We start from the raw sequence: 18,329 nt of genomic DNA on the forward strand, positions 1-18,329 counted from the left end.
AGCATGGCTCAGTTGCATATGATGGAACCTTTCTGTGTCTGGCAGGGAGAATTTCTCTTGCAATGTTTCGAACGTCGCTAGGCTGTCCTCATGCACGACATCTCCGACATTGGAGACACCGCGTTGGGTCCACTCGGGCCATCTTGGCAGCTTTCGTACTTCAGGGAGGTTGCAGTTGTTCCACAACGGTTGGGCGATACTTATTTTCCCTCCCCAGCCCAAGTATCGAAGCGCTTCGTTCCAAACTCTCATTATGTGGGACGCCATGTCTGGTTTCGGAGGTCGGTCCAGGTCCCTGTAGAGGAGCTCTATTGGTTTCGCCGTGGTGTTACAATGGAGGCCCCTGATGTGTGGTAGGCCCCTGTTGCCATGAAGCATATCATTCACCACTTCCATCTGGCCGGCCCAATAGTATGATTGCAGTCTGGGCAACCCAATCCCCCCTTCCCAGATGGACCTCTGAAGAGTGGCAAGAGCGATTCTCGGGTGTCCTCCTTTCCAGAACAATTTTCAGAGGATGCATTCAATTTTATGGAAGTCCTGGTGGTGAATGTATAAAGGTGCGTTTTGCAGGATGTATAGAAACTTGGGAAGGGCAATCATTTTGAACAGCGCCGCCCTTCCCAGCAGCGTCAGCGGCAAGGAGATCCAGTGGCGAGTGTCATCCGCAAATCTTGTTATCAAGGGGGAGAGGTTCAATGATGTGTACTGCGTGAGTTGCGTTGTGACATGTACACCCAGGTATTTGAACTGCTCCTTCTCGATCTGGTAGGGGCCCGGCGCTAGATCCTCCACCGGGGTGCCCCTTATAGGGAAAAGAATGGATTTGGACCAGTTCACGCGTAATCCGCAAAATACCTCATATTGCCTCAGTAATTGCACAACCTTGGGACATGAGGCGTTCAGGTGTTTTAAGTAGATGAGTAGGTCATCCGCATAAAGAGATATTCTGTCTTCCCAGCTCTCGGACCAACGGAAGCCCTCCCAGGTTTGAGTGTTCCGCAGTAGGATCGCTAGGGGTTCAATGGCAATGGCGAAGATCATGGGCGATAGTGGGCAGCTCTGCCTTGTACCTCTTCCGAGCCTGAAGAGTTCTGATCGCCAGCCGTTGACCCTGGTCCTAGTTTCTATATTGTTTAGAGAAATTCCTTTAATATAAGGATTTAATTGAATGTTTTGGAGTAATGTTTCTAATGCAAGATTAAATAATAATGGAGATAGTGAACAGCCTTGGCGGGTGCCTCTTTCAATAGTAAAAGATGGAGATAAGAGATTATTAATTAGAATACGTTGTTGGTCTTACCTATGTAGTCAAGATTGCACGGGCAAGTGATCATATAGATCAAAAGCCAGAATTACCATTTGAAAAAAAAATAGCTGCCTCTATTTAGGTAAACCTATATCTATAGCGGTAGATATAGGTTTACCTAAACAGTGGCAGCAAAAATGTAACAGCAATAACTGTTGATCTATTTTTTCTACTTTTCACTTATTGAACAAGTTATCGAATACCACGGATCGAAGGTCAAGATCTCAGAGAGGGGAGAGGGTAGACACACCTAGGAATGGAAGATAAAGTAAGGCAGACAACAGGAAGTACCCTCCTGATGGTGGGCTCATTAAACGTCAAGGGTATGAACTCCCCCACCAAAAGATAATTGACGCGGGAATTCGAGAGGGAATCGCTCGATCTGGTCTTCATCCAATAGACCAGACTGAAAGCATGGAAAGGGAGTGGGAGAATCGTACTAGGCCTCATCCGCACAGAAAAAAGGAGGTGTAGGGCTAATACTACATGAGCGGGTCCGGTTGTTGAACCCTGGTGCTCCTCCCCTGCGCATCGCCCATCAGTCCTTTTCTCCGCTCGATCGGGGCCGGACGCACTTGCATCCTCAGAAGATTTTCTTCCCTTTTTTCCTCTCTGGCTCTCCCTAGCGTTCGTTTACTAGTCTGTCTTTCAAATTAGACTTTCCAGATTGTTCATCGTGTCACCGTTGCTTCGCGAGGGCGGATCACCATCCTCTTTGTTTAGAGTGTTTGGGTCCGGAACACCGTTGGGACTCCTGTTTTTACTGTGACTCCTTTAGCGTCCGGGCACTTCAACGTCGGTTGGAGCGATGGGAGGAGGTGTTCCGACGAACTCCTCCTTCGCATTTTTAGGCGTTCATTGACGAGAAGAAGAAACGCCCGGTAAGTTATTTACTTTTCAGAGCACCCCGGCCGGGGGATACCTTTCCGGGTTCCTCTCGGTCCGGGAGGGGCGTTGATCGCTCTGTCACCGGGGTTCGCCTTAAGGTGCCCGTTGGGCCTAATAATTCTACCAAAGTTTTCTCCGAGGGTCTCCGTAAGGGGCCTGTTAACACCGGAGTATGCTCCGAGGCCCCTCCTATGGGGGCTGTTTGTAGACCCAGTTCTACTGAATCGTGGGTTACCGGAGCTCGCTCTGAGGCCTCTGTCAGCTTCCCTCAAAAACAAGACCGGGGTGCGCCCCGAGGCCTTGGCTGGGCTGGTTGTTACCGAACGGATGTTCGAGGCCTGTGCAGATAAGGCTGGTACCGGTCCTGGGTCTGAGGTCCCTCGTTCAGAGGCTAAAGCTACCAACAGTTCTGAGAGGCCGGACAAGGCTTTGTCGGTGAAAGTGGTTGCTCACCGTTCCCGCTCTTGTGGTGATACCAGATCTGTTGAGGGGGCAAAGAAGCAAAGTTCTTCTTTTACCGGCAGTGCCGAGGTCCTTCCTTCGAAGGCTCAGTTGGTGGTTGGTATGTCACAAAAACATTCCAGGCCTCATAGTACCGGCCGAGGTTCCTTATGTTAAGGCTAAGATTAAGACACCTGATCCATCGACGGGGACCCCTGCCTCACTTCCTCACGTGCCGCAGTTCCCCTCAGATGAGGACAAAATGGCGCCCGTTCCCGCCACGACCACGGCGGCCATTTTAGGTGCTGCCCCTACAACTAAGCCATCGGCCTCTGGTGTAGGGCTCGGTCCCTTGGATGAACCTAAGGTCCCTGGTGCGCATCCTTACCGGCCGGTTTATGATTGGAACGCCCGTATGCCTCTTCAGCACAATGTTTTGTTTCCCGCAGGGGCGGCTCCTTTGATTTATGTGGATACATCGGTGGAGGGGCCGGTGTGGCACCCTTCCCCGTTATGTCCCTGGATTTGTCCACCTCATGAGAGGCCTCCTCAGGTTCCGAAGCAATCTCCTGAGGACGCCTTTTTCGGTACATTTCAAGCGCTTATGCGCACCGACCCCATGAGGGAATATTTCAAAGGGCTTTTCAAGGAGATATGTCAACCTGCGCCTCTGGCTCCACCCGTTCCTCTGGTGGTTCTGCCGGCGCCTCCCTTGCCCGTGGTGCCTCCCCCGGCTCTTCCGCCTGTGCCTCCATTGTCCACAGTGGACAAGGCAGTGCCTGACACGGCTCAGCGGGATCCTGACCTGTCAGATGACCCTCAAGGTGATCAGGACAACGAGGACCTTCCCCGCTCTATCAGAGCCTTTCATGACCGGGTACTGGACATGATGAGTTTCTTAGATGTTCCGGTGTCCGAGGCACCCGCTCCGCAGGAGGGCATGCTTTCTGGGGCATTCACCCTGTCTCCCTTGGAGAGCACCGGCCTGTTCATGCAGAAGGACGTTCTGGCCGATGTCCGAAGAGTCTGGGAAAAGCCAAACTCGGGACTTTTTGTCAATAAGAAGATTGACGCGAGGTACAGGCTGCATTCTTCGGAAGAGGTAGCCATGTCGTCTGGTCCGCCTCCCTCCTCCACAGTGGTAGCTGCGGCTACATTGCAATCCAGACCTGCAGCATCCTCTTCCACGACGGCTACTCAGGTCTTGGGAAAGGAGGACAAGCTCCTGGACTCCCTAGGGAGGAAAATCTTTGCCAACTCAGCCTTGCAGCTCAGGCAGGCCAACGCTGAGTTGATATTGGCGGGAGCTAACATGCGGATGTGGAAAGGTCTGTCGGAGTTTGAGGAGCACATCACGGTCAAGAAGTTGGAAGACTTCAAAGGAGGCCTTTCCGATGCCACGGTCTTGGCCCAGGATCTCCTGGAGGCTGCGGCTCATCATGTAGACATCTCGGCTCAGGGCCTGATGCTTGCGGTTGATACCTCACGGCAGGCGTGGCTGCATGCCACTAAATTTTCTAAGGAAGTGCAAGACAAGGTGGTGGATCTTCCATTCGATGGTAAGGAGCTTTTTCATTCTACTACTGACGTAGAGCACACCAAGACCAAGGATAGCACTCAGACGGCTAAATCATTGTCTGTTCTGGTCAAAGCTCCTTTCAAATCCCAGAGACCGTTGTCGCAAAGTCGACCTTCCTCTGGTTTTAGGGGCTTCCTCAACCGCAAATCTCGCAGAGTGGATATTCCTGCAGGGAATAACCACAGTAGACAACAATGCACGCGGTTTTTCTCCCACTCCTCAGCCTCCTCATCAGGTTCAGGTGGCACCGCCACCAATAAACCTGCCAAATGAGGGTTTTCCGCGATCGCACGAGACCCCGGTGGGAGGACGCATTGCGTCTCATTGGGAGGCGTGGCAGACCATCACAGAAGACAAATGGGTCTTGTCAGTCGCTCGAGCGGGCTTCCGCTTACCTTTACCCCCTACCCCACCCCTCAACCCTCCTTTTCAGCTGTTGGGCTCACCCTCCCTCAAGGCCGAACTTCAGAAACTTCTGGACTTCAGAGCTGTGGAACCCATTCCCCTTGGGGAGCGAGGGTAGGGCTTCTACTCCCGGCGGTTTACGGTGCCCAAACCCAACCAAGCTGGCCTGCGCACCATCCCAGACCTTTCCCAGTTCAATCTTTTCCTACCCCAAGAGAAATTCAAGATGATCATGCCCAGCCAGATACGCTCCTCCTTCCAAATGGGCGATTGGCTCAGCGTTGTGGATCTTCAGGGTGCGTATATGCATATCCTGATTTGGAATCCACACAGAAGATCTCGCCGGTTCTCTTTGGGAGAGGAGCACTTTCAGTTTCGGGTGCTTCCTTTTGGCCTCAGCTCGGCGCCGCATGTCTTCACGAAGATGTCAGTGATTGCAGCCTATCTTCGTCTACAGGGTATCCATGTGTATCCTTATTTGGACGGCTGGCTCTTACGCAGCCCTTGTCCGCTGGCAGCAGCGGGCAACCTCCAGTCTCTCCTTCAGCTCCTGTTCCATCTTGGGCTGTCTGTGAACTGGCAGAAATCCTCCATGACGGTCTCACAGGACCTGATCTTCCTGGGTTTTCGTTGGAACACGATCGACTGCAGAGTGTATCTGACCGAGGACAGAATGGCGGATCTGTTAGCCACGTATCAGATGTTTGCGCAGTCGGAGAGCATGTCGGCCTGGTGGTTCCAGAGGCTTCTTGGTCTCATGGCCTCGTGTGTACTGGCTCTTCCTCTTGCTCATCTCAAAATGAGAAGGACCCAGATGGCTCTTCGGAGTTCATGGCGCCAGGCAGTGGATCCGGATTCCATGCGGATAATGATTCCGGATTCCATGAGAGTGGACCTGGATTGGTGGTCATCTCTCAGCAATCTGTCAGGACCCAGTCCCCATGGTGACGATCACGACGGACTCCTCCCTTCTAGGGTGGGGTGCGACGTTAGATGATCTTCAGGTCTCGGACCTCTGGTCGCCTCAGGACAAGCTCCTGCACATAAATCATTTGGAGCTTCTGGCGATCTTCCTAGTGCTCAGGGCGTTCAGACCGCTCATTGTCAACAAGGTGGTCCGCATAAGAACGGACAATGTGGTGTCAATGTATTACATAAACAAGCAAGGGGGAACAAAGTTCCCCCTCCCCCCCCTCGTGGACCTGTCCATCCAGATTTGGGAGTGGGCGGTGCTTCATGGTGTCTGGCTGCTTGCAGTGCACATCCCGGGCCAGCTGAATATCACAGCGGATGCTCTCAGCCGGCGGACAGTGGTCAGCTACGAGTGGGAATTGAAGGCGGAGGTCCTCTCGGATTTTCTCGCGTTGGGGCACACCTGAGCTGGACCTCTTCGCTACGACGGTGAACAAGAAGCTTCCTCAGTATGCCTCCAGAGGGGGGCTGGGAGTCTCCTCTCTGGGGGATGCTCTCGAGATTCCATGGCACAACATGAGAGCTTACGCTTTCCCGCCTCTGCCTCTAGTTCACCGTACAATTCGGAAGTTGAAGAACTCCGCTAACTGTTCCCTTCTACTCATAGCCCCGTGCTGGCCGGCCAGGTTTTGGTTCTCAGAACTTCAACACCTGTCGGTGTATCCGCCAATCAGGTTACCAGAAACTCCCGATCTTCTTCACCAAGGGAAACGGATGTGGCACCCCTCCCCACAATCGCTCAGCTTGGCGGCATGGTGCCTGAGTTCAAGTGTTTAGAGCATCTGAGTTTGTCAGCGGATAACATGCGCGTTATCCAAGCAGCCAGGAAACCCTCGACCAGATCTTAGTACAAGAGTAAATGGCTCAGGTTCTGTCATTCGTGTTTGGAGAAGAAGTTGGATCCGAGGGTGGCCGCGATTGACATGGTGCTGTCCTTCGTGTCCTCCCTAGCAGAGTCAGGGGTTCATGTTCTGTCATGCAGGACTTATCTCTCAGCGGTTTCCGCTTACCTTTCTACAGACCTGTGTTCTTATACTCTAACCAGGTGGTGAAGAGGCAGTTTGCTGGCTTGACACGCCTCTACCCTCCGGTTCGTAATACGCACCCGCCATGGGACCTAAATGTAGTCCTGACGGCGCTGTGCCATAAACCCTTTGAACCAATGGCTACGGTGGACCTCAAGTACTTCTCTTGGAAAGTGTCCTTTCTGGTCACCGTTACGTCAGCAAGGAGAGTGAGCTCGCTCCATGCATTGTCGTTGGAGCATCCTTTCTTGGTCTTTCACAAGGACAAGGTAGTCCTTCGGACAAACCCGTCTTTTCTACCGAAGGTGGGGACCGAATTCCATCTGAATCAGTCGATCTCCCTTCCGGTCTTTTTTCCGAACCGTGCCTCACAAAGGGTTCTACACTGTCTTGATGTCCGAAGAGCTCTTAAGTTCTACCTGGACAGGACTTCCGAGCTTAGGAGTTCTTCTCAACTTTTTGTGACCTTCGGTAACCCTCAGGGCAAGCCGGCGTCTAAGGCAACTATTTCTAGGTGGATCGACTGAGACACAGAGTCTTTCACTTTCCAAGGGCTGAAACCTCCTAAGGGTATCCATGCACACCTGGTGCGGGGCAAGGCAGCCGCGGTTGTTTTTCAGAAATATGTCCCCTTGGAGTCCATTGCTAGGGCAGCTACTTGGGCCTCCCCATCTGCTTTCTGTAAGCATTACTGTCTCCACATGAGCTCAAGAGCTGACGCTCAGTTTGGTCAGGCTGTGCTGAAGAACCTATTTCAGTAAGGGGGATTTCCATCCACCTGTAGTTCCTGAAAAGAGTGCTTGGGAATCTCCCAGAAGTATGGAGGAAAGGGGACGGGACGTAGGAGTATTACCAGGTTACTTACCGTAGTGACCACCTTACTCCTAGTCCATAGTCCCCTAAACACAGACGCAAAGATTTACACGAGAACCCTGGCTTTACTGCTTCATTAAGTAATCCGGTAAAAACTAAATAATTTGAGCATAGACATTTTTTTTAAAGCTGGCTCTATTGACCACCCATACATAAGTAGACAAGTGGATTCTCTTGTAGCTACCACAACCCTTTGAGAACTAATAAATACCCCCTGAGAAAGAAATCAAAACAATCTGTTTTCTGGAGAAAGCTAAATCTGCTTTGCATGAAGTTGGGAATCAAGATGCTACTACCCTTATTGCAAGATAAAGTCAGGATTAATAATATGAAATTGAACATCTCACTGATCAGGTGGCTGAACCCCTTAAATCAGCCATAATTAGGATCATAACAGAAGGGAAAAACTCTACCAACACCATCCTCAAGGACATTTTAATACTGGGAAAAACGCAGAACGACTTAATAGCTTGTTCAAGCATAATTAAGACACGTCTTGTTTATAGCTGAAACGTAGGCTAGTCTGCTAGACAAAGCTATTTAAAAAACGGAATGTTGGGGTTAGGTGTAGTTGAAGCCCTTGACAAGGCAAAGATAGAGCACAATGTTAGGAAGAGTCTGGGTCAAATTAATGGAAACATGTTCCATCAAAGGGGTCTTTCAAAGGCTGGCGGTCTTTTCTGACCCGGTCTTGTAATTAACCAGTAGGCCACTCTAACGTCTCACGGAGTGCTCCAATTTACCAAAGCACCTTTCCCCAAGGAACAGGTGGTTATTCAAGCATGCAACAACCTCATGGAGGTAGAGCTTGTGGTAGAGTACAAACCCGAGAGGAGCCGCCTCCTCCACAAAAGGATTCCACAGTAAAAGTCCCCTCCCATGCAACGTCAGTCGGACAACGCATAACATCATATACCCACACTTGAAGGGGATAACTTCAGACAAGTGGATTTTAACCAGTGTCTAACTAGGTTACTGCATCAAGCAACTATCCAAACCGCATAGTCATCCGCCGAGAGCAAAATCACCAGCCCATGTGCAGCCAAAGCTTTTGCAAGAAGAGATCTGAGCGCTCATCTTAAAATAACTGATAGAACAAGTACCAAAACAGGTACGCACAGGGATGACAAAACCAGGAGACCAGTTTTAAGATCGAAGACCAGCAAACAAATCTGTGAAGCCACAAGAATTCAGTATGACAACCCTAAAAGAGGTTCAAACTCTCCCAAAAAAGAGGGAAACGGCATGACTACTTTGGATATGAAAGATGCATACTTCTATATTTTAATGTTCCCAAATCATAGCACTTCAGATTCAGAATCAAAACGATCATTACCAATTCAAAGTTCCCCCTTTTGGAATTGCGTCTGCACCAAATGTATTCAACAACATGCTTGCAGTTGTTGCAGCATATCTATGATGCAAGGGAATTCCAATCTATTGTTACCTGGACTGGCATCCTGCATTTTCATCATTCCCTGTGAATGTCTCAGGATGCACCCAATACAACAGTGGCTGGCAGAGCAAAGGTCTCAGAAAACGGGCCAGTGAGAGGGTCTAATGATAGTTTCACAAACAGTACATGAAGGTTTTCAATGGTGGTCAGTTGACAATGTGGTAAAAGGGAAGACCCTTCACCAACACTGATTAACCGATTCCTCTGTCAGGTTGGGGTGCGCATTGTCAACACCTCACTCCAACAGGAAAGTGGTCAAAAAGCCAGAAAACGCCACATAAATTGGTTAGAACTACTGGCAATCATGATGGTGATAATCTCATTACAAATGATATTAAGAGTATCCTCATACAAACAGACGACACAACTGCAATGTTTTACTCTTTTCTCACTCAGAATATCTGACACTGGTGCATACAGAGAAACATTAAGTTAGGCACAGCATGTTCCAAGGGAACTCAACTGCCTGTAAGACACCCTCTGCAAAGTACTGATAATGGAACACAAGTGGAAACTAAACACTAGTACACTCGCAGATTTATCCAACAGTTGACCTATTTGCAACAAACAAAAACATAAAATGACCAACATCCTTACTCTCTGCATTCTGGCTCCCACAACAGGTTACATAGGCAAGGCACTATGGAAAAATGAGTCCATGATATTTGCATATGCTCACCCCCTCCCCCGACACCACTTATACACACGACTATTCACAAATTTTATCACGAGTCAAACATTAATACTCATTGGACCAATGTGGGCAAGACAACCGTGGTACTCTCACCCACTGCACATTTCCGTCTGCACCCAGACCTGCTTACATACAACAGCAAACGGGTCACAGACCCAAGCCCTCAGTTAATTTAGCAGTCTTGCTCCTGAAGTCGTAGAAATTGAACATTGTCTAGCCTCACGTTGTGTGGCTATACTGCACGTGACAAGAAAATAAACACGTAGCACTGCTATTTCAACAAAGGGAAGAGATTTGTGGTTTGTTGTAGGAAAAGCCATATCAATCCCATTGGTTGCTCAGCTACAGATTTGGTAATATATCTTATGTATCCTTTAAGCTCTGGTCTAGTTTATAATTCACTTATTTAGTGGCGTTAGCAGCTTACACCACATCACAACAAAAGATATCCTGTTGGAAGATAACAGTAAGCCTTCATGGGGGAGTCAAACGTATCTATCCCCCAGTGTCTCTCCCCCCATACCAGGGTGGGATTTAAACACTGTGCTCTCACGGTTTATGGGCCCACCGTTGAGCCAATGCATAAATCCCTGTTAAGAGAACTTTCTTATAAAGTGGCTTTCCTTCTTGCTATCGCATCAATCAGAAGGATCAGTGAGTTACAAGCTCTATCGGGAGCTGAGTCCTTTGTAACAATACACAAGCACGAAGTAGTGTTGAGAACACACCCTAGATTTGCAACAAAATTAATGTCGAAGTTCCACATCAATTGATTGTAGATTTTGAAAGAAAGCTGGTAATTCAGAGTAGAGAACATTTTTTTATACACACTTGACAAAACTAAAGAAATATGGAACAAATATCAATTTTTTGTTTCATTGGCAACAGGAAGAGAAGGAAATTGTCACAAAAGAAACACATTGCTAGGAGGATTGTTGGGCATATTATAATGTGCTTCTCTCTAGCAAATAAAACACTTCTGATGGAATGTGCTTTAGGTGTAAACAGGAGTGCTGGAGTAGCATTAGAATTCATTGCTAATGTAGCATTAGAAGCCATTTGCAAAGCAGCAATATGGAGTTCAGTGCACACTTTTTCACTTGCTCCAAGGCCACCATAAAATGACCATATCTCAGCCATGCCCCTTCCCCTCGCTACATTGCCAGTGGTCATGGACGAAAGCCATTACCAGTGGGAAGATCAGGCTATGTGGCTACTGATTATGCAGGCCAGCTTGGCGGCATCCTGCAGGCCATGCCCCATGGAAAGTGACAATGGGCATGGCGGTGGCAAACCCAGTGGAAACATTGGTATCTGAGAGGAGCTTTCAGTCATGCCTCTGCCACAACCTTAGGCCATGCTCCAGGCAAAGTGACCAGCCATTCCCAGTGTGCACGCTGGGGCTCTTGGAGAATCCTGGGCATTGTGCCTTCTGAGCATGGCCATGAACCATGCTCTTTAGCATATATGTCTGGTGCATATCATGACGACATGTATTTGCCCACAGTTTCTATAGTAGATAAGTTACGAAAAAGGGATAAGGAGAACGGTACCATACCAGACTGGTTCTGCTCATGTTTAATTTAAGTTGTGGGTACACATGAAACAAAGCCCAAATACTCTATGGGGATTTTTTTTCAAGCGCTTTTTCTTTTTTTACATGTCACTGAGTACAACGTGAGACTACAGGAACATTGCATGGGCAGTGGTCAAGTTACTTATTTTCAGGCTGTAAATGGTGAATTTATTTGTTTTGGACTGTAACTGTCCCTTTTAACCAATGTTTTTGAAGTTCAACCTAACCATAGCATCCTTTTAACCAAAGTTTTTGCATGTGTGTTTACATATATAATAATTTCACAGAATTCTTATTTGATTGCTGGGACCACGAACGGCAAGAGTTTCACCATGTTTTAAATAAGATCTCTGCCATGCTATACTTGCTCTTACATTTGTAAAAAAAAAAATACACTAGCTGTTGTACAGGACACAATCAATAGACTGTAAAAATGCTGTTGTATCACATAAAGGAGTATTTTTTGTTCTCCATTCTGTATGCATAGGTTTCAAGTTATGTAAACTTTCCATGGCACCCACGTAACGTATAATACAAAAAACCGAATACCCTACGATTCCTATGTTTGTGATAGATATCCTCTTTTGGCAATTTATTCAGGCTATTGTTTTTGGTCTTGCTTTATCCGTTTGCTTCAGGTGTTTTAGTAATGTTGACTCCAGCACTTGTGTGTCTTGCCCTGATTCAGTTTCATTTTCTGACTTGGTTTTTCAAATTCCCTGAAAATATATTTTTGGGAACCATTTTTTTCAGTTTTTCCAAAGGGTATATTCTAACCACACCCCCTTTTGTCACTACCCTTTCATCTTTTCTACTCACCATTTCACCTTCTTTTTTCCTTACTTGAATTATATTTCCTTATCCAACCATCTGTATGTTTGGGTGCCGGAGTTGCGTTTCCCATTTTAGCTTCACTTTTTTGGACTGCAGGCCATTTCCCCATTTTGTGGATGTTGGAAGTGTGCAGACTCAATTTGCTTACTTTAAGTGTTCCCTCCTTTAAGAAATGTGCATTCTCCAGCATGGGGTCTGTCATGGATTCACATGCTCATGAATAATCCCTGTCGGGCTGGGAAACCTCAGTAAAAGAAAACCTAGTTTTACTTTCACTTTAAAACTGTATTTCTCTTCTAAACGAGTCGCTGTCCTCTGGGTCAGACTGCTCCCATCAAATGACAGTCCTCTCCCTAAGCTCCTCCCCTGGTAGCCATCTTAGATTTTTACTGCACTCTTCAATGTTAGGAGTCCTCTCCTTACTCTAATATATTTTTCTGCATTTTTGATTTTTTTCATAGAAAACTATTTTTGATCAAGTAAGCAAAGATCTTCATCCACTGTGGATCATCCAACAGGGTTTCGAGAATGCCCAGTCTTGGGTCTACTTTGCACCTTTCAACCATGTCCTAGGAGGAGGGGGCATGAGCCTCTTCAAACTCTGCGTGAAGTGAGGATTAAGGAACGTATTTGTTGAAGATTGACATCATAAATGCTATTATTGTCTGCATCCGTACCATGATGAGGACGGATGCCAGGTGTGCTGTAGTATTTCAAAGAAAACCAGGAAAGAATGCTACAGCAGGCTAGCAGCATGGCTCAAATCGAGCAAGGCCCGGACTGAGCTTCCGGGCAGGTTCATGCCTCACCCAGGACCGACTGGTCCAAGGAGCGAACTCCCTCTGGGAGGAGGTCACGATCCTTTGAGGACACCCTGCCCGCGGGGGTCCAAGAGAAGCAAGCTCCACGGCGGGGTTCCACTGGGTTTACCACTGATGCGGGTTGCAAGTCGGGCAGAACACGATCACCATCAACCTCCATGGTCGGCCTGCCGACGAGTGGGGGCCTGCTTCTAAGAGAAAGTCCTTGACCCCCTCCAAACTCTGCATCAACTGACAAACCAACGAGGGAGAAATCTGGGGAGGACCCTTCAAAACGAAGACCTCTCAGCCTTCCAAGTCAACCGATTCGACGACTGCCCAGTCGACGAGGGCCTCAACGACCACATCGTCCCATTGAAGGAGAGCGGTTTTGTGAAGGTGGTGCCTACAACGGCCACCGCACGTGTCCTTACCCAAGAGGCGTGATACGGCTGCAGAGGCTGCAGAAAAGGCAGCAGGCACCCCGGGATGGTGAAAAGCCCTGCGACCGCCACTACACAGAAGTCTCCAGAGAAAGAAAGAAAGAAGGGGACAAGGTTCCTCCGATTGAGCCCCCACATGAGGTGGACTCGCATCCTTCTGCAGAGAAGCCGGTGCAGAAATATTCAATCTCTGATGGCAACGATGATCTGGCTGACTACGATAAAGACCACGAAGGAGGGGGAGACTCTGAAGCAGGTGAGCCTGTGTCCCCTGCGCGCAGGAGTAGGCGAGTCAGTCTGTACCCTACACCACCGTTTCCATTCACCACTCAACCAAGGAACGTGTCGTTGGATATTCTAACGACTCGACACACACTGGTCACAGAGATCCTGCAGAGACTGGACTGCCTCTGGGTGGCTCAACACCATGCTGTTACAGTGACGATGGCCATTGTGGACACGGGTTTCCGCCAGATTGGGAACAGTGTGTCCCTTCTTCGACAATGGTGGTTGAAGGCCATAAACTTCAGGACTTTCAGGATAAGGTTCTCGATATGCCGTTCAACAGAGAAAACCTATTCATCAAGGCTATTGACAACTCTTTGCCAGATATAAAGACTGACAGGCATCGCTCTCCCTGGGAACCCTGCAAACACGTAGGCTGTCTTCTTTTCTTTCGTCCAGAGGAACACACGGCCGATCCTCCAAGAGATATACTACCCTGTACCGTCAGCCTTCCTGCTCCTCCACTCAAGAGGCATACAGGGGTCGCTCTCAGGCTTATGTCAGTGGAGGCCAGCATTGGCGCCGCCCCAACCACCAAGCATGCCTTAATCGGCTGTGGTCTCAGGCCCCCACTTATGCCCCAGTGGGAGGCCGGCTTGCAAACTTTGTAGGTCCGTGGAGGAAGATAACCAACAGATGGTTGCTGGACGCTTTCGGATAGGGGCACACCTTTGCTATCTAACGCTGGTGTCCTCGTTTCCACCGGTGCCTTGACGGGTACCTCACAGGCCTCAACTACTGCAAGAGGTGTGTGCCATTTTACAGAAGGAGGCGATGGAACCCGTTCCCAGGTACTTTATGGTTCAAAAGAAAACTGTGTTGGAGGCCAATCCTGGATCTGTGTAGTTTAAACAAGCACTTAAAGTCCCAGAAGTTCTTGAAGGTCACGTTGCAACAGGTGCTCGGCCAGCTGGAGGAAGGGGATTTTTTGACGTTGTTGGATGTGGGGGGTGCCTACTTCCACATCCCCAGGAAGCACAGCAAATTCCTACTATTCGTGGACCAGGGGCGACATTACCAGTTCAAGGCTCTACCCTTTGACCTAAAATCGGCACAGAGGATCTTTACAAAGTGCCTGGCCCCGGTGGCGCACCTTTGTCTGCAGGGCATCCACGTATACCCATAACTGGACAATTGGCTCGTTCGATCCCGCTCCCACGTCTGGCAAGTAAGCACACATAGAGGATTGTACATCTGCTGACGGAGCTGGGGTTGTTCATAAACTATCCATAGTGCTGCTTGACGCCAACTCATAACGCTTTATTTCTGGGTGGCCCTTCTCAACACAGTAACGTGTTTGGCATCCCCCTTGGAGGAGTGTGGTGGACATTCAGGGGAAAGTACAGCGCCTGTCATCGGCGGAGACGTCCACAGTGCAGGCCTTCAAGTTGCTACTGGGCATGATGTCCTCCTGCATCAGCCTCATCCGCCCTTGCAGACTACAGATGAGGCCTCTCCAGGAGTTCCTGGATGCGAAGTGGATGCAAGTCACTGGGACCTTTTGCGGACAACATTAATCTCAATGAGGAGTTCCGTCAGGCGATACAGTGGTGGGGTGTACGGCTGCATCTCGTCCAGGAGAGCTTGGTTTCAAGTTCTGCCTTACCAGGCGACGGTCAGCACGGATGCATCGCTAGAAGAATGGGGAGCCCACACCAGAGGCCTCTGGCAACTGGAAGAAAATGGTCTTCCCATCAACATCCTGGAGCTTCGGCCATATTCTGGCCCCTCAAGTCTTTTCTGCCGTCATTGAGGGGCAAAGTGGTGAGGATCTACACGGACAACACCACCACCATGTTCTACATCCGGAAGCAACGAGGGACCCGCTCGCTGACCCTCTCCAAGGAATCCCAGGATCCGTTGTGCTGGGACATTCGTTGGGAGATGTTCCTTGTCCCTTTTCACCTGGCGGGTGTCAAGAACACCATAGCAGACTCTCACTAGGGAGCTACGTACTTGCCACAAGTGGGAGTTTCGCCGGGACCAAGTGGACCTTCTGTTAGACGAATGGGGCTAACCCCACATCGATCTCTTTGCGACAGTGCCAAACTCCAAATTCCAGACATTCGCCAGCAGGTTCCCTCAGCCGAGGAGCATGGGGGACGCGTTCTTGTTCCTGTATGAGGGACTGTTCCTGTACGCTCTTTCCCTTTCCACTCCTGCTACGCATGATCAACACACTCAGACGTGCCACTGCAGGATGATACTCATCGCCCCTGTGTGGCCGCGACATAGTTGGTACCCGGACCTGCTGTGTCTGTCAGTGGCCCCTTCCATCGGGCTGCCGCTGCTTCCGGTCCTTCTCACCAGAGAGAGGGAGGCGATTCTGCAGCACGACCTAGAGTCTCTGAATCGAAAGCCATGGCTGCTGCTGCCACCCTAGAGTTTGGAGGTAATGCTTTACCTGCAAAATGTAAGGACATCCTGGGCAAGGCCAGAGCATCGTCAACGTTGAAGTGCTAAAGCCATAAGAGGAAACACTTCTCTGTATGTTCGCCAGGCTCAGAAGATTACCCCTCTGTGTGTCACAGCCCCGCAGCTTCTAACATACTTACTTTCCTTGGGCAAGGCTGGACTGGCTCATGCCTCTAGTCGGGTTCATCTCGCCCCCATATTCCGTTACACCAGGTCTCAGGCTAGGTCTTCTCTGTGGTCGCAGAGACTCGTCAAGGGGCTCTTCAGGACTTATCCACCAGTGAAGGCTCCTGCCCTGGCTTGGGAGCTCAATGTAGTTCTGACTAAGCTCATGTGGGGGCCCCCACTTTAAGCCTATGCATCAAGCCCCGCTCAAATTTCTCTCATGGAAGACGACTTTCCTCGTGGCTATCACTTCAGCCATGCGGGTTGGGGAGAACAATGCCCTGTCTTGCAAGCAACCTTCCTTGTTTTTCCACGCTTCAAGGGTGGTACTGCGTACACACCCTACCTTTATGCCAAAGGTACCGTCTGAAATCCACCTCAACGAACGTTTGGTGTTCCCTGTCATCTCCCCAAATCCGTTTTCGCCATCGGAGAGGACCTTGCATTCGCTGGACGTTGCGCCTGCTTTGAAATTCTACGTGGCACGCATGAAGAATTTTCGGGAGACTTCTCAGTTGTTCAACTTTGGACCTGTAAATCACGGAAAGGCCTTGTCGAAGGCTTCCATCTCCAGGTGGCTCTCCAGTGGTGGCATGCGCTGTCATCGACTGGCTAACCGACTTCTGCCAGGCCGGCCGAGAGCCCACTCCACCAGAGCCATCACAGCAACAACATAGTTTCTCTCTGGTGTGCCCATGCTCCAACATCTGCAGGGCTGCTATGTGGAGGTCCACACACACCTTCACAAAGTTCTACTATTGCGACAGGGATTCCAGGGAGGAGTCCCACGTTGGCCAAGCGGTGCTACGCAACCTGTTTGTCTGAAGTGAGTTTGTTCCAGAGGTGAATGTGATTGCTTCTGTTGAGCCTTGCCACCTCCCATGGTTTTGTATATGTACTGCTGTGTAATCGTTATTCATGAGCATGTTAACCCATGCCAGACCCCATGCTGGTGAAGGTTTAAGTTACTTACCTGTAACTATTGTTCTCCAGCCTGGGCCTGCCATGGATTCACATGCAAACTCCTCCCTCCTTCCCCTCTGTGGCTCTTCTTGGATCATACTGCCACTTTACGTGCTTACTAAATCTGAAGATGGCCACCAGTGGTGGAGCTTAGGGAGAGGACTGTCATTGAATGGGGGCAGTATGACTCAGAGGACAGTGATTGCTTTAGAGGCGAAATAGTTTTAGAGTGAAAGTGAAACAGTTTTTTCTTTCCGGGGGATTCCCAGCCCGATGACGGGAATATTCATGAGCATGTGAATCCATGCCAGACCCATGCTGGTGAACAATAGATACAGATAAGTAACTTAAACCATGTGCAGCATCACCAAGCTTTCTTTAGACTCCCTTCTTCCTACTTAGAATAAGAATTTACTTGAAGTTCCCCTGAGCTACATCCATTAAGCGATGCAAGGTATGCTTCTTTCCCCACCCTCTCAATCAAGCTCATCCAATTTAGCAAGCGTTTGTTTCAGGTTAGACTGGTTTTATATTTGATCCTTTTACAGGTTTTCGGTATGGAAATGTTGGCGCACCATTGATATTGTTCCCACTTCAGGGAATTGAAGAATTCCGGCAATGTTCTGGTCTGTAGTTTTGCTGTTTTTATTCTGGCTTTCACCCACAATTTTCCTTTTTTCTCTCGGTCACATAGGATAAGGAGATAAGGGCAGTTTTTCTTCGCTTGTTTGCACAGCTGTTGCAAGGCTACCGCTGGTGCTTGCATATCATACGAATCCATCCGGAACCAGTCATCCGCTTCCATAAGGTAAGAGGCAGAGTTATTTTATTTTGCTCACACTATTTATTTAGCGAGACTTATTTGCCATAAGTGCTCTCATTTCGACTTGTACACATGCATGTCTGCTTGCACCTATTTGCGTTTTCTCCTATATGCATAATTAGCAAGGGATTAGAGGAATAGCTTGTTGGATGATCATAGTGCTCTGCTCTTGGAGATGGTATCTGCACACAGTGTTGTCTTAAATTACAATTTCTGTTTTGTCTTTATTGCTTTTTTTTAATACTGTTCATGCACAAAAACTATGGTGCTTTGGTTCACACCATGAAAGTTCGATCTTTTTTTAACATGTACAGTGTAAAGTCATTGACTGGCAAGAAGAATGCTGAAGGGTGGATTTGGAGAAAGTTTGAGAGGGCGGCATC

The 18,329-nt window shown here is 48.9% G+C and overlaps 1 protein-coding gene across 10 annotated transcripts in view; it reads left to right on the top strand.

The window, feature by feature from the left end:
• Positions 1-18,329, top strand: part of SBF1 (SET binding factor 1) — a 2,512,102-nt gene that overhangs the window by 723,315 nt on the left and 1,770,458 nt on the right. For all 10 annotated transcript variants that reach the window (XM_069629502.1, XM_069629505.1, XM_069629506.1 and 7 more), the window contains one exon: positions 17,818-17,931. In XM_069629502.1, coding sequence (XP_069485603.1) covers positions 17,818-17,931 — 114 coding nt within the window. The remainder of the gene's footprint in view (positions 1-17,817; positions 17,932-18,329) is intronic.

This window comes from Ambystoma mexicanum, chromosome 12 (assembly GCF_040938575.1).
Source record: "Ambystoma mexicanum isolate Mex_15411 chromosome 12, UKY_AmexF1_1, whole genome shotgun sequence".
NCBI lineage: Eukaryota > Metazoa > Chordata > Amphibia > Caudata > Ambystomatidae > Ambystoma > Ambystoma mexicanum.